Here is a 13,776-nt window from a genome sequence, read left to right on the forward strand (position 1 = left end):
GTGAAGAAGAACACAATGTCCTCTAGCAAAACTGCAAATTGCCCATTCTAATAGTGTATTTTACTATTGTTCTGAAAAGTTTGAGTACTTTTTAAATGATTTTTTTCATAAATTTCACGTTTCATATGGTTTTAACGCATGCAGTTAAATAATCAGAAATAGGGGGTGCTCAGGGAACATGGGTCAGTTATAACACTTCTCTACAACCAGGAAATAGGGGGCGCATGCGTGGAAAGTATGGAGTAGTCGTGTTTTAATAGTAGTCGTGCTGCTCTCTGATAACATTGAATTTCGAATATAACTCTATCTTTCATGACTACTATCAGTCTTATCTTGGATCTATTCTTAATAGTTAGAAGTAGGATTTCATTTATTTTCATAACAACAACCAGGAAGTAGTAGAAATCAGTTGATTCTCTTCTGACATGCTCATATTAGTCCTCATTCCACACCCCAAAAAGTATAGTCCTGTGACAGACACAGCTCACATGTAGATTTCCCCATCTAACATCTGCTAAGAAAGTCAAATGTTTACTTAAATTTTGGGATAGCAATGCCTGATTTGTAGTGAAACCCATCTAAGTTAGATTGTGTCATTTGTTTGTGTCTGTGTAAATATTCTTAATGCATGATTTTGGTGATAAAGTTTGAGCTGTTGGCTGTGAGGAGAGCAAATTGACTCCTGGTCAGTTGTAACAACAAAACACTTGGTTAGAAAGAAGGTACGAATTACAGGGGGGTTTGGAGGAGGTTGACCCCATCCCCCCCACCCCCCAAATTAATGCCTGATCTCCCCTGAAGGACGTCAAAATAATATGTATAGGGGGGTCAACCCTCTAAATAGTGAGAAATAGTTTGCTCTGATGTACATATTAAATACTAATGTTACTAATTAAAAAAATAGACAATATAAATATACATTTGACCACCCCTATAATGGATTATACCATTATGAATGCATAATTGCATCAATCAATCTACGCCGATAGACATGGTAAATGAAAAATAGGGGTTTGTTTCTACACATAGCCTAAAAGTAAAGTAAAATTAGCTGCAGTTTGTATAGTTTGACCTATGTAACCTCTGAAATAGCTAATCAGAGGATACTGTAGGTCAGAATACTCAAAATATCCCACAAAACACTGAAAACTTAAAATATGTTTAATTAATAAAATTTGATTGACTGTATTGCACAAAATAACATTACTGAAAAAGTTGACCCCCCCTGATCGTCAATGTCTAGTTCAGACCATGGTTAGAAACATCAGTGAAATGTTACCACCAAACCCCCAGCATATTTAAAACTGTATTTATATGATTGAATTTTCAGTATCCCTATAGCTCTTGAAAGAGGAACACCTTAAAGCCGAAGGAGTTTGTGTTCAGCGTTTGACCTGTCCTCATGGGCTCATAAAGCCTGCATACAAAAATAGTGTTCAATTGTTGAAGCTAATGAACATTTGCACGCTTTATTCAGCTTTGCAACACTGAGACACACACCAATAATACTGACAGCTCAGTGTTGAATTAAAAAAACCTTTCAAATCCAAAAAAACTTTTAAAAAAAATCCAATTAATTGTACATCTCACCCCAGGGTTTGTTAAAACTAACCCAGACCATGAGGTCAATTGAAAAATTTCACTCCTGTTTGAAACTAAACTGTGCATTTTCTGGTTGTGCTGCAAAGATAACATATATGCAATTTAAGAGCTGGCGCTTGTTACTGGTTTCAGTCCAATTTTGAGCACACTGGCTTAAAAGATTTTAAAGATATATAGAGAAGTGTAAGTGTAAACTATCCCCGGTCTCCCCTATTCCTGCTAATGGGCTATATGCACAGCAAGTGTTTTTCAGCCACCGATAAACTTCCGGTGAAAGGTTAATGTGACTAGTTTTAATTTCATAAGGTTTATTTTACAGCACCAATGTTGGAATGTAATTCAATTATAATCTGTTAAATAAATTCAACCGTTCATTGAGTTGCTAAGGCGTAAAACGAGATTATTAAAATCATTTAAACACAAGGGCAAACAGGCAAGCACAGAAACTCCATTGAAAATACTTGGCTTCCATGTATTTTAAAGCCATGGCATGGAACAAAGGAATTTAATTCAGAGCTTTTTTAATCTCAGGCAGGCGCATAGATTTAGGGTGGCCGGAGGTAAAGTCTAGATCGGATACGCGGCCGGCCGGAAGTGCGATATGCACATCAATTATAATAGCTTTTTTATGACACTGTATAACAATAATTATCTAAACGCAGCCACGCCCCCTTCATTCACCCGTCCCCACCAGTGTCAAGTGCAAACCTATACGCCCTTGATCTCAGGGCTTCTCTGACCGGGACACACTTTATATTGCAGTCAGGCAGTGAAGATCACTGATTAAAATAAATCAGATCTTAAAAGCAGGGATTTTGAAATGGGATTGACAGTTCACCGGAAGCGCATAAACTGGTTTACTGAAAATTAAAAGTCCGATTGAGCTCGGAATTTGGTCAACACGAACCTTGGTCAACATAACAATTAGCATTTTCCCCTTCTACATATTCTGCTTTCAGATTAGTTTACAAGGTTTAAACTGAAACCGCAATATCGAGTGTGAAGGAAGAAAACGCGCCAGTTTAACTATAAATCCAGAAATTACTCATGTTCACCGCTAGATGCTGCTATTGGACAGGCCATAACCCCATTTCATGATCTGATTTACTAAATTACTATAATGTGGGAATAATTTCAAATATTGGTCTCTAAATTAATGAAAATGCGTTCTGAATCTGAACATTACAGGAAATTTAAACAGTTCATGTTAAAAAGAGAATAGTATTGATTTTACAAAACCAGTTAATGACTGATCAATAGAAAACTAGTTTAAAAATGCTATTTACTTAAAAAATCTTTATGACTGCTATTAATTTAATATTTCACTGTTCCAGTCTTTTAAATGTGATATTCTTTAGCTTGTATATATTGTTTGAATATAAATAAATGGTTTTTAAAAGAAATTTGTATATATATATATATATATATATATATATATATATATATATATATATATATATATATATATATATATATATATATATACACAAAGACAATAATGTTAATACTTTTTTCAGTATTTATTTTGCCTTTAGATTGTGGCTGGAAGGGCGTCCCCTGTGTAAAACATATGCCAGAGTAATTGGCGGTTCATTCTGCTTTGGTGACCCTTGATAAAGCAGGAAATAAGCTGAAGGAAAGGAAGTGACAAAATATTCTGCTAACAGCACTTTCAGCATATATTTAATTGGCAACACTTTATAATATAATTCCATTAACTAACATTAAGCAACAACCAGTCATAATTTTGTTACAGCATTTAATAATCTTTGCCAATACGACTCTTTATTGCTCATTTTAGGTCAGCATAAATATCAAACAGATACAGGGGTTGGAGAATGAATCTGAAAGGCCTGGTTTTAGAGCACAGTATTTCATTAGTATGGCGGTAGGCACTCCTTTTGAGGCCAATACAGCATCAGTCCATCTTGCCAATGACAGATACAAGTCCTGCACAGTGGCCAAAGGGATTTTAAGCCATTCTTCCTGCAGAATAGTGTTCAGGTCACTACGTGATGCTGGTGGAGGAAAATCTATCCTGACTCGCTTCTCTAAAACACCCAAAGTGCTCAATAATGTTTAGATCTGGTCACTGTGCAGGGCATGGGAGATGTTCAACTTCACTTTCAGCCAGAAAGTAAGCTTTTTTTGCACTGCAACTAATGATGAATTTGCGCACTTACCTTGATATGTTTGAGCAAAATAAGCAGCCCAGCTCTCAGAACATAGTAAACATATTAAGTGTATTTATGCACACACAATAATTTGTTGTTTTACTTCATATAAAAGTCGGAAAATTTTGGCACAGGCCTATCTAAAGGGTTAATGCTGCCAACTGATGATCAACAGTAAAAGTGACGAATTGTACCTCTTCCCAACAGGGAAAGCCAGCAACAATCAAGAATGCATGATTATATGCTGTCATGGTTTTGCAGAAAATGTCATTATAATGGAAGTCAATGGGGCAAAAACAGCCCCGAACATAATGAAAGGGTAGTCAATTTGACCACAATGTATTGTTAAGTTTCTTTTTTATTTCAAAGCATTTCCCCAAAATATGTGCATGCCAAAATAAGATTTATCACCAAAAATCGTACCATTTTCCGAAACACAGAGAATGTTGTGGCTAAATTAAGACTCAAAGAGTGGATGAAAACACCCCCAAAAGCATATCAGACAATGCATGTCATTTTTTTACAGCGTAGATATATTCAGCTGTAAATAATTCAAATGAGACCTGCAGGTGTGTTTGGTCACTGTCCTTTAAATAGAGCTTTGTAATCTGGGATGTAGAGGTGGCTGTGGTCCAGGCTGGTGTTAAAGGAGTTGTCTTGGTACATTCCGCACAGTCCAAGGTGCTGGGAGAAGGTCTGGGAGATGGGGTGATAGGAACAGGGTGAGGTTTCTAGCGTCGCCGGCCGAGCGCCATAATCACTGGATGTAGTTTTAAACATCAGGCTGTGAGGTCTGGACAGTGCTGGATCCCCATCTGACTCCCGAGATCCTGCTTTCAATGTGCAGGAGAAAACTGGGTTTCCAGGATTCGCACATGGAGGCTGATGCGCAGGACTCGACATTGTGATTGCAGGCTAAAAGTAATACAGTTGAAATAAAAAATTACAGCCCTTCTGTGAATTTATTTCCCAAACGATGTTCAACAGACCAAGGTGTTTTCACAGTTTATCCTATAATATATTTTTTTCTAGAGAAAGTCTTTGTTTTATTTCAGCTAAAATAAAAGCAGTTCTTAATTTTTTAATTAATATTATTATCCCCTTATATTTTAATATATTAATATTTTTTTTTCAGATTGACTACAGAACAAATCATCGTTACACAGTAATTTGCCTAATTACCCTAACTTTTTTTATAACTTTATTTTTTATTTCATCTATGAGTACAAACTAGTTCTACTAAGGAAACTAGTACTTATAAATAAGATGTTACTAAATGTATTACTTATTTACTTTATTTAGTCATTTAAATTCCATTTAAAATTAAATGTTAATAATTATTTATTTAAATCACACTGGATTTATGTTTAATCAGATTTAGCTTAATCTTATTTTATTATTTTATTTTTCTTTACTTTTTTCTCAGAATTTTTAACCACTGTCTGTCCGTCCATCCGTCTATCTATCTATCTATCTATCTATCTATCTATCTATCTATCTATCTATCTATCTATCTATCTATCTATCTATCTATCTATCTATCTATCTATCTATCTCTCTCTCTCTCTCTCTCTCTCTCTCTATCTATCTATCTGTGTATCCATCTATCTATGTATCTATTTATAGCCATCCATCCATCCACCCACCCACCCATCCATCTATTAATCTCTGTCTGTCTATTTATCCATCCATCCATCTATTTATCCGTCCATCTATCTATATATTCATGTGTGTATTCATTTATCTATGTATCATCTATTAATCTATGTATCCATCTATGTATACATCTAGCCATCCATCCATCCATCCATCCATCAATCTGTCTGTCTATCTATATATGCATCTATGTATCCATGCATCCATCCATCCATCTATCAAGTACTATATCTATCCAACTATCTATCTTTTAACTATCTATATACTTATCTTTATACTAGTCCATCTATAAACTAGTATACTATAGAAAACTGGATACCTGTCTATCTAATATATCTACAAATATAATATATTACAATTAATATATATTAATATCTACTAATATATCTACCCACCAGTCTATGCATTTATCTCATTCAATCTGTCTGTCTGTCTGTCTGTCTGTCTGTTATAGATCATTGTTGTTTTTAACTCTTAACTATTTAGTATTCTATTTCTATTGGTTAATTTTAATGTCCATCATTTTAGATGCATTGGCGTTATTTATTAAGCTTATTCATATGTTTTCTTCTACTGCATTTGTAATATAAAATAGTAAAAATTAAATAAATATTAAGTAAATGCAGCTTACCAGTTTTACAGCGAGGGTTGACTTCAAACGCGCTTGTGTTGTCGTTACGTCTCTATGGTAAAGACCGGTTACATCACGGCGCGTGCGCGTAAATAAAAGTCCAAAAACTACATAGCTGCAACCACCTAGATTTGTTCGGAAATTAAATTTAATCCTAGGAATCGTTGTTAAACTGATCAAACTTTGTTGGCAACCACGCACAAAGATATTTAAAAAATTGTGTGTCACTCACAGGACTCCGCTAGATGGAGTAATGGGAAATGTAGTTTTTAGAGTTCAATAATATTAAGGGGGCAATCCCGTATAAAACTACAACTTCCATACGTCGCCCATATTGCAGCCGCCGCCGTGTTGTTATTCGTACGGTGTGATGTTGATGTTTTGGCTCAGTTGAAGAGGCGTGACGTTTAATGCTAGTTTTGCACAGAGGACATTTGCCGTCTTCCTTTTCCCCCCGCTGCAGTTTACTTTTAATACAGGTATGGATTGCTAACGAAGCTTTTTGTGCAGTTTAAAGTCACGGCAAAGCTAAAGCAGGACCGACAAATTCATTCATATTGTTGTGTGTTTATTTATAGTCAGTGTTTTACGTTCATCTCTAAACTAACTTAACGCGTTTCAGCTCACATGGTGAATCAAATGTTGAGTTTGAGCGCGTCATTCGGGTGTATATTAAAATAACAAATCTAATTTTAGATTTTGGACTCTCTTGCTAAGGTTTTATTAGCCTAAAATAAGATTTAATCTGTGAAATTCTGTGTAATGTTGTCATGTATTTGTCTGCAGGGGATAAAACATATTATTACACTGCACGCAGTCATTAACAGTTTTCTGCATCATGCATACCAAATTTGTTCTGTAAATCAATTTATAACAGAGTGTTATATACACACACACACACACACAACTGAAAGAATAATGCATCTCAGTTTGTTAATTCAGATGCTTTTGCACTTATTAAATTTGTATGGTAGGTGGTATAGTATGGATGATGTAATATATGTGCAATGACCGTGTTCTGATTTTTGAGATGGTCGACAAACCAGAGTGGGTTATTTTTGTTGTCACTTCCTGAAAAACAAACCAATGAAAGTACCAGATGATAGTTTTGATTTAGAGCTGTGTTTTTTTTTAAAGAAACTCCAAAATAAATGCCCTCACATTTTTCTAAATTTACATGCAGCTTTTCCGTGAGCTCAAAATGCAATGGCATATGGGTTTAAAATGCATTTGCATGAAGAATTAATTTAAAAAACAATGATTAAACAGAATTAATCAAATGGTAAGTATGTTATTGTATTGAGGCAAAGTTGGTTTTATATTCACACATTCAGACATTCTCCTCAATAATATAATTTCAGAAAAGCATTCTTTGCCAAACGTAAATAGCGGAATCATATTAGCAGCCAATGACTATCAAAGTACACCATTTCTCACTGTCAATTAAATAGTGCTAATGTTGTTTTGAAGTCATACTTGCATACGATTTCAGACCAAATATTCAAAGTAGCATGGTAAACAATATAAGGAGTCGTCACTGAACGAATGTGCGAATATAAAACCAACTTTAGCTCAATTGTTATTGTCTCTAATGCTTGTTGTTTATGAAGACTTCTATTCGCTTGGCTTCTGCAAACACAAAATAATCATTTACCAGTCACAGGGTCAGCCTGACATTTCCATCCCATAGGGTAGCATTCAGGTAGATGTCATTGCATTACTGAAGATAACAACAGATGAGAGCTGAAAGTGTGCTGAATTTGCATTTAGCGATTTGCAAATGTGCGTTTATTTCCTTCTGAAAATAACAGTACATCATTCTGTTGTGTTTATTCTTGTTTTCTAGCTGTCTGAGAGATGTCTGAAAGCTCCAGTGACACAGAGTCATCCTGCGGATGGACCGTCATTAGTAATGAGGTGATTGGTGTTTTATTGCACAGATCATTCACTGCCGTTTAGGTTTACCTTTCATCTCAGCGCAGAAGCTTTTTGGAAGATTTTTTTTTTATTTGAGCAAAGAATTTGGAAAATATTTGAAACTAAGGCAGCACAACATATCGTTTCAGCATCGATATAACAATGTGATCATTCGTAGTCACATCGCGAGCATACGCAAGGTTGAGTCTGGATTATAATTCATCATTTGCATGTGTTTTTGATGCCTGTGATTGTATTATGACCTTAAAAGCATTCAGGCAGAGTAAATTGTAGCATTTGTAACTTTAACGAATAAATGTATTGAATTATTTTTATTTGTATCATTCAGTTACTGTACTTGAACACTGTTAGACTCGGAAAACGATAAAACACTCTTCACTTGTATCTTTTTCTTGATTGTATTTATAGATTGCTATGCATGAAAATACTCACAACACATGCAAATATAGAAATGCACTGCAAATAGCACAGACCACCTCAGAAATGTGTCGAGGGACCCCAAATAGTTTATAGATTGTTTATTAGATTTTATGGAGATTCACTCCTGCTGAAGAATCATCCAAATTGATCTAACATTATAAATTCTTTCCAAAAAGAGATATTAAAGTTTTCTGGTGAAATTGTATTCATATGGTAATATATATCGCAAAATAAAAAAATAATGCAATCCTAGATTTTTTTCATATTGTGCAGCCCTGCTTGAAACATTAAAGTTGACACTTTGCTTTCGTCTAATATGCTTTTTATACATTAAATTTAACTTATCGATACAACCTAAAATTGGGGCAAGTATGGACAAATCTAACTGCTGGATTACATTATTTATTAGTAATTTTTATTTTTTACTAATGCTCATTTACACCAGTGTTTGGGTTGAAACAACCTAGCCTTTTTTAGAGTGAATGTACTGTAAATAAAATAACTTTTGTCAATTTAAATTTGATGCAGGCACCAAATATATTGTTCAACCCCAAATCAGAAAAAGTTTGGACTGTATGAAAAAAGAAAGTAGTGGTTTCTGAATTTACTTTGACTTTCATTGCAGACAATACAACAACCATTATTTAGTGTGTATTGTTTTTTTTCCCTAAATAAACACATATTTGAATTTCGGTTAGAGTTTTGGCAACACATTAAAAAAAAGTTGGAGTAGTAAAGCATTTACCAGTTTGTAATGTTGTCATTCCTTTTCACAACACTTAAAAGACATTTAGGGACTGAAGACGCCAAGTGATGAAATGTTTCAGTTGTAATTTTGTCCTATTCTACCTGCAAACAAGTCTTAAGGTGGGCAACAGTACGGGGTCTTTGTTGTTACATATTACACTTTAAAATGTGCCACACATTCTTTATTGGAGACAGGTCAGGACTGCAGACAGGCCAGTCAATTTCAGTTTTTTTTTAATGTGTTGCAAGAACCAATATTGGAATACATGTTTATTTTGAAAAAAACAAACAAACAATTTTCCTAAATAAACACATATTGCAATTTTGGTTCTTGCAACACATTTTTAAAAAAAGTTGAAACAATAAAGCATTTACTACTTTGCAATGTTGCCATTCCTTTTCACTACACTTTAAATACGTTTAGGGTCTGAAGATATGTATGTATGTACAATTCAGAAAAAAGCAATTAGACTCATAGAAAATGTGGAGTATTTGGAGCATACAAATCCTTTATTTTTTAAATTAAAGATACTTAAGTTCAATGATTTGGTTAAATTTAAATCAGCACAATTTATGTTTCAAGCTAGGAATAAACTACTTCCAAAATGCATACAAACGTTTTTTGAAGAACGACAAGGGGGATATAATCTGAGAGAAGAACTAAATTTTAGGAGGTTGAAAACAAGAACGACTTTAAAAAGTTTGTGTATGTCTGTCTGTGGTGTAAAACTATAGAACAGTCCAGATCTGACTCTCAAACAATGTCAGGATAACAATCAATTTAAAAAGTTGTATAAATATAAAGTTGTATATAATTAATAGCTATTTGCGGTACTATGTTGTTGTTTTTTTTCCTCTGAATTTATGTTACAAAATATAAAGGTACAAATGGAACCAAACATATAATTTGTCAAAGATGCCAAAAGGATAAAATATGTTTCATGTAAAAAGAAGAGATAAGTAAAAGAAGAAATAAGTTTAAATAATTGACGAATGATGTATGTGGTAATGGGGTGGGAAAGTAATAAGCTTGTGCTTCATCCCACTCCATTTTTGACCATGTTGAAATGAATTTTTTTTGTAATGATATTTTATGTTGGAAATTTAGTTCAAAAATAAATCAAATCAAATCAAGATGCCAAGTGATGAAATGTTTCAGGTGTAATTTTGTCCCATTTTGCCTGCAAACAAGTCTTAAGGTGGGCAACAGTACGGGGTCTTTGTTGTTACATATTACACTTTAAAATGCGCCACACATTCTCTATTGGAGACAGGTCGGGACTGCAGACAGGCCAGTCAATTTCAGTTTTATTTTTTAAAAATGTGTTTCAGGAACCAATATTGGAATACATGTTTATCTTGGGGAAAAAAAACTATAAAAATCATGAGGAACACAATAAATAATGTTTGTTGTATTGTCTGCAATGAAATACAAGTCAAAGTAAATTTAGAAATCACTTCTTTCTTTCTTTTTTATTTGCGTTTTCCATACTGTCCCAACTTTTTCTGATTTGGGGTTGTACATTATGTGCAAATAAATAAAGTACATAAATATGCAAGATGCATAAACCATTGTTTTTTCACTTTAATATCACTGCTGCTTTGTTTTAATTCAGCCAATAAATAAATCAGATTTTTAAGGCTGTATCAGGAGATGTTTTTGTAAAAGTATAACACTTTTGTTTACACAAAAATATAAAATGATCCAATAATTGATTCACCCTCAAGCCATGCTAGGTGTATATGTCTTTGATTTGTTAAACAGAATTATGGTAAATAATATCCTGGCTCTCCTCAGTTTTGAAATGGGAGTGTTCAAGTTATTGTAGCTCCATGAAGCACAGCCAACCATCATAATAGAAATCCTACTGTGTGTTAATGAATACTTTTCATTGGATAATTAATTTTTTTGGCATAAACTATTATTTTAAATTATGATAACCTTGCTGTGTATGTGTGTGTGTTATAGGGTTCGGATATTGAGACACTGGGGCCGGATAATGCTGGTGAGTGTGAGGATGGAGCTGTTAGCCTGCCTTCAGATGTTCCCGATGGTAGGGATGTCACCATTTGTGTCATTAGTAGATTGACTTAGTTTGAACAGATGATGTGATGATAGAAATGTGTGTTTCAGGGACACATTAATGAACTTTTTCATTTCCAGCACATTGTAAAACATTTGAACTGTTGATTTGCTCCTTTCTAAAATCCCTCAGCCATCAGTCTGTCTTCACAGTGCTTCGGTATTCTTCTTCTTCTTCTATTATTCCCTCCAGAACTATTTTGAGCATTTGTCTGCACTTTTTAAGAGCGTCTCACTCCTCCAAAAGCCACCGCATTGCGTTCGTTGCATTGCGTCTTCGTCTTCTGAGGCGCAGCTCATTTATTAGAGAAGAAAAAGCAGCACAGTAACTTCTCCCAATGCACTAAACTACATTTCTCTCTATGATATTTGCTCCAGTTTATCTGGGGGGTGAGAATTTGGTGCTCTTCGACTCACTGGATGGAAATGCTGCTTTATTCGCAAATGTTTTATGCAATATTACCGTTTTGCTATTCACATCATTGTATGGAAACATTGCTATTGTATGGTAACCGTATATTTCTGCACATAAAAGCAAATGAATTCATGTTATAGATGAATTTCTATTAAGAGGTGAAACTAATTATAAATAATTGAATGTGTTTTCAGCCACACAGGTTGAGGATGGTTTGGGAGAGACTTCACTCGACCTTACACTGCGAGCGGAGGCCACATCTGAACCTGTCAGAGAGGTGCGATTAAATCTCCTATCATGAGTTCTAGATCTCCAGAAAGATGTTTAGTGTCATTACTGTGCTTTTATAACTAATAAAACCACTTATTTGTAAAATCACATTCTTTTTTGTACAGTTAGAATGGTCAACAATGCACACGTTGCACAGTAATCATCTGTTCTAGATGTATACGTACAGTTGAAGTCAAAACTATTAGCCCTCCTGTGCGATTTTATTTCTTTTAAAAATATTTCCCAAGTGCTGTTTAACGGAGAGAAGTTTTTTCAACATATTTCTAATCAGAATAGTTTTAAAGGTGCAGTATGTAAGTTTGACACCCAGTGGTTGAACTAGGTATTGCACTCCTGGATCAAAACAAACGCAAGCGCAGGTTGCCAGATTGAGGACAGGAGCGAGTGATTTAAATCGTGCTCTAAATTAAAGTGACAGCACCCTATAGGAGGAATATTTTCCATATTAAAATGTGTTTTTTGTCATAACCAACACCTCGAATTGATATATTAGAAACGGCTTCTATTTCTGAACAGAAAACTACGACAATGATCCCTCAGTTACACCTCATGTGCTTTATTCAGTGTTAAATGCTAACAACGTGAGTTTGAATGCCATTTTACATGACATTTATTGCCATATACTGAAAGCAGCAGCAGGTAGTTCACCTCAGATCTTATGAAAATAAAATAAACTGTTTGAAATTGAACTTCAGAACTAAACACATATCAGCATCTACATTTAATCATGTTAAAAATGTTTAATATGTATTCATTAGATTAGGTCTATACCAGATGTCGAATTAGACATTCTAGGTTGACACATTCATATTTATTAAATAACGAAGAATCACCTAAAGGTAATAACTGCCAGACTGCTCTTACCATCAAACATATTTTGTTGAAATGTAGAAGTTTAAATTCCATTAGACAACATTTTTATAAGGAGAGTACTTTGATGGACATTTTTAAAAAGGTACCACCAGGAAGAGTTTTACATTTTTTTATCAAAAATAGAACTGAAAAACCATATTTAATTTTGAATAAATTTTTTTGTAAATTTTATCTATTTATATTTTATATATTTGTCTAAGTAACTTTTATATTTATATATGTATATATATATATATATATATATATATATATATATATATATATATATATATATATATATATATAATACGAAAAAAAATTGTTTTTATCATGTAATATTTTAATGTATATCCATTTGGCCACGAAATTGCCATAGGTTGCTGATGTGGCAATAAATATGTAATAAATAAATAAATAAATATTCACTAGATTATAAACCTTACCATTTCGTGAGTGAGTGTACTATTTAGTGCTTCTGAATGGCTGTATTTACATTTCTGTTGTGTTTCGTCTGGTGCAAACAGCCAGATTGCTCATCACTGCAAATCTTGTCATGAAGTGTGTTGTTAGGACACTGGGTCACAATGTAACCTGCTCACCTAATGTTTACGCTCGTAATATTTATATTATTTGCTAATTAATAACCTCATGTGAAACTTAATCTGCTACTGTCCACTGGAGGTCTCATTTCGGCCACTGATGCATGCTTTCAGAGCCTTTCTGAATGTATGAATGAAATTGCAACCCGGGGTGCTGAAATATAATTGGCTAAACTGGCATTGGGCAGGTTAAAATGACCAAAACAAAGACAGCCGTTCCCACACGGAAAACACATTTTCAAAGCAGAATATCTGACTTCAGCATTGTTTTTCAGATAAACAAGAATGTTCACTTAGCACGTTTCTTAAATAACTGCAAATATATTATGGGATTTTTATGCTTTAGAAGAGTCAGAAACTTACATACA

General features: G+C 33.9%; 1 protein-coding gene across 3 annotated transcripts in view; it reads left to right on the forward strand.

Moving 5' to 3' along the window:
- Positions 1-6,425: 6,425 nt before the first annotated feature.
- Positions 6,426-13,776, forward strand: part of ccpg1 (cell cycle progression 1) — a 35,901-nt gene continuing 28,550 nt past the window's right edge. For all 3 annotated transcript variants that reach the window (XM_056478417.1, XM_056478419.1, XM_056478420.1), the window contains exons 1-4: positions 6,426-6,542; positions 7,910-7,980; positions 11,138-11,222; positions 11,861-11,943. In XM_056478417.1, coding sequence (XP_056334392.1) covers positions 7,921-7,980; positions 11,138-11,222; positions 11,861-11,943 — 228 coding nt within the window. In that variant the 5' untranslated portion in view covers positions 6,426-6,542; positions 7,910-7,920. The remainder of the gene's footprint in view (positions 6,543-7,909; positions 7,981-11,137; positions 11,223-11,860; positions 11,944-13,776) is intronic.

Source organism: Danio aesculapii, chromosome 18 (genome assembly GCF_903798145.1).
Source record: "Danio aesculapii chromosome 18, fDanAes4.1, whole genome shotgun sequence".
Taxonomy (NCBI): Eukaryota; Metazoa; Chordata; class Actinopteri; order Cypriniformes; family Danionidae; genus Danio; species Danio aesculapii.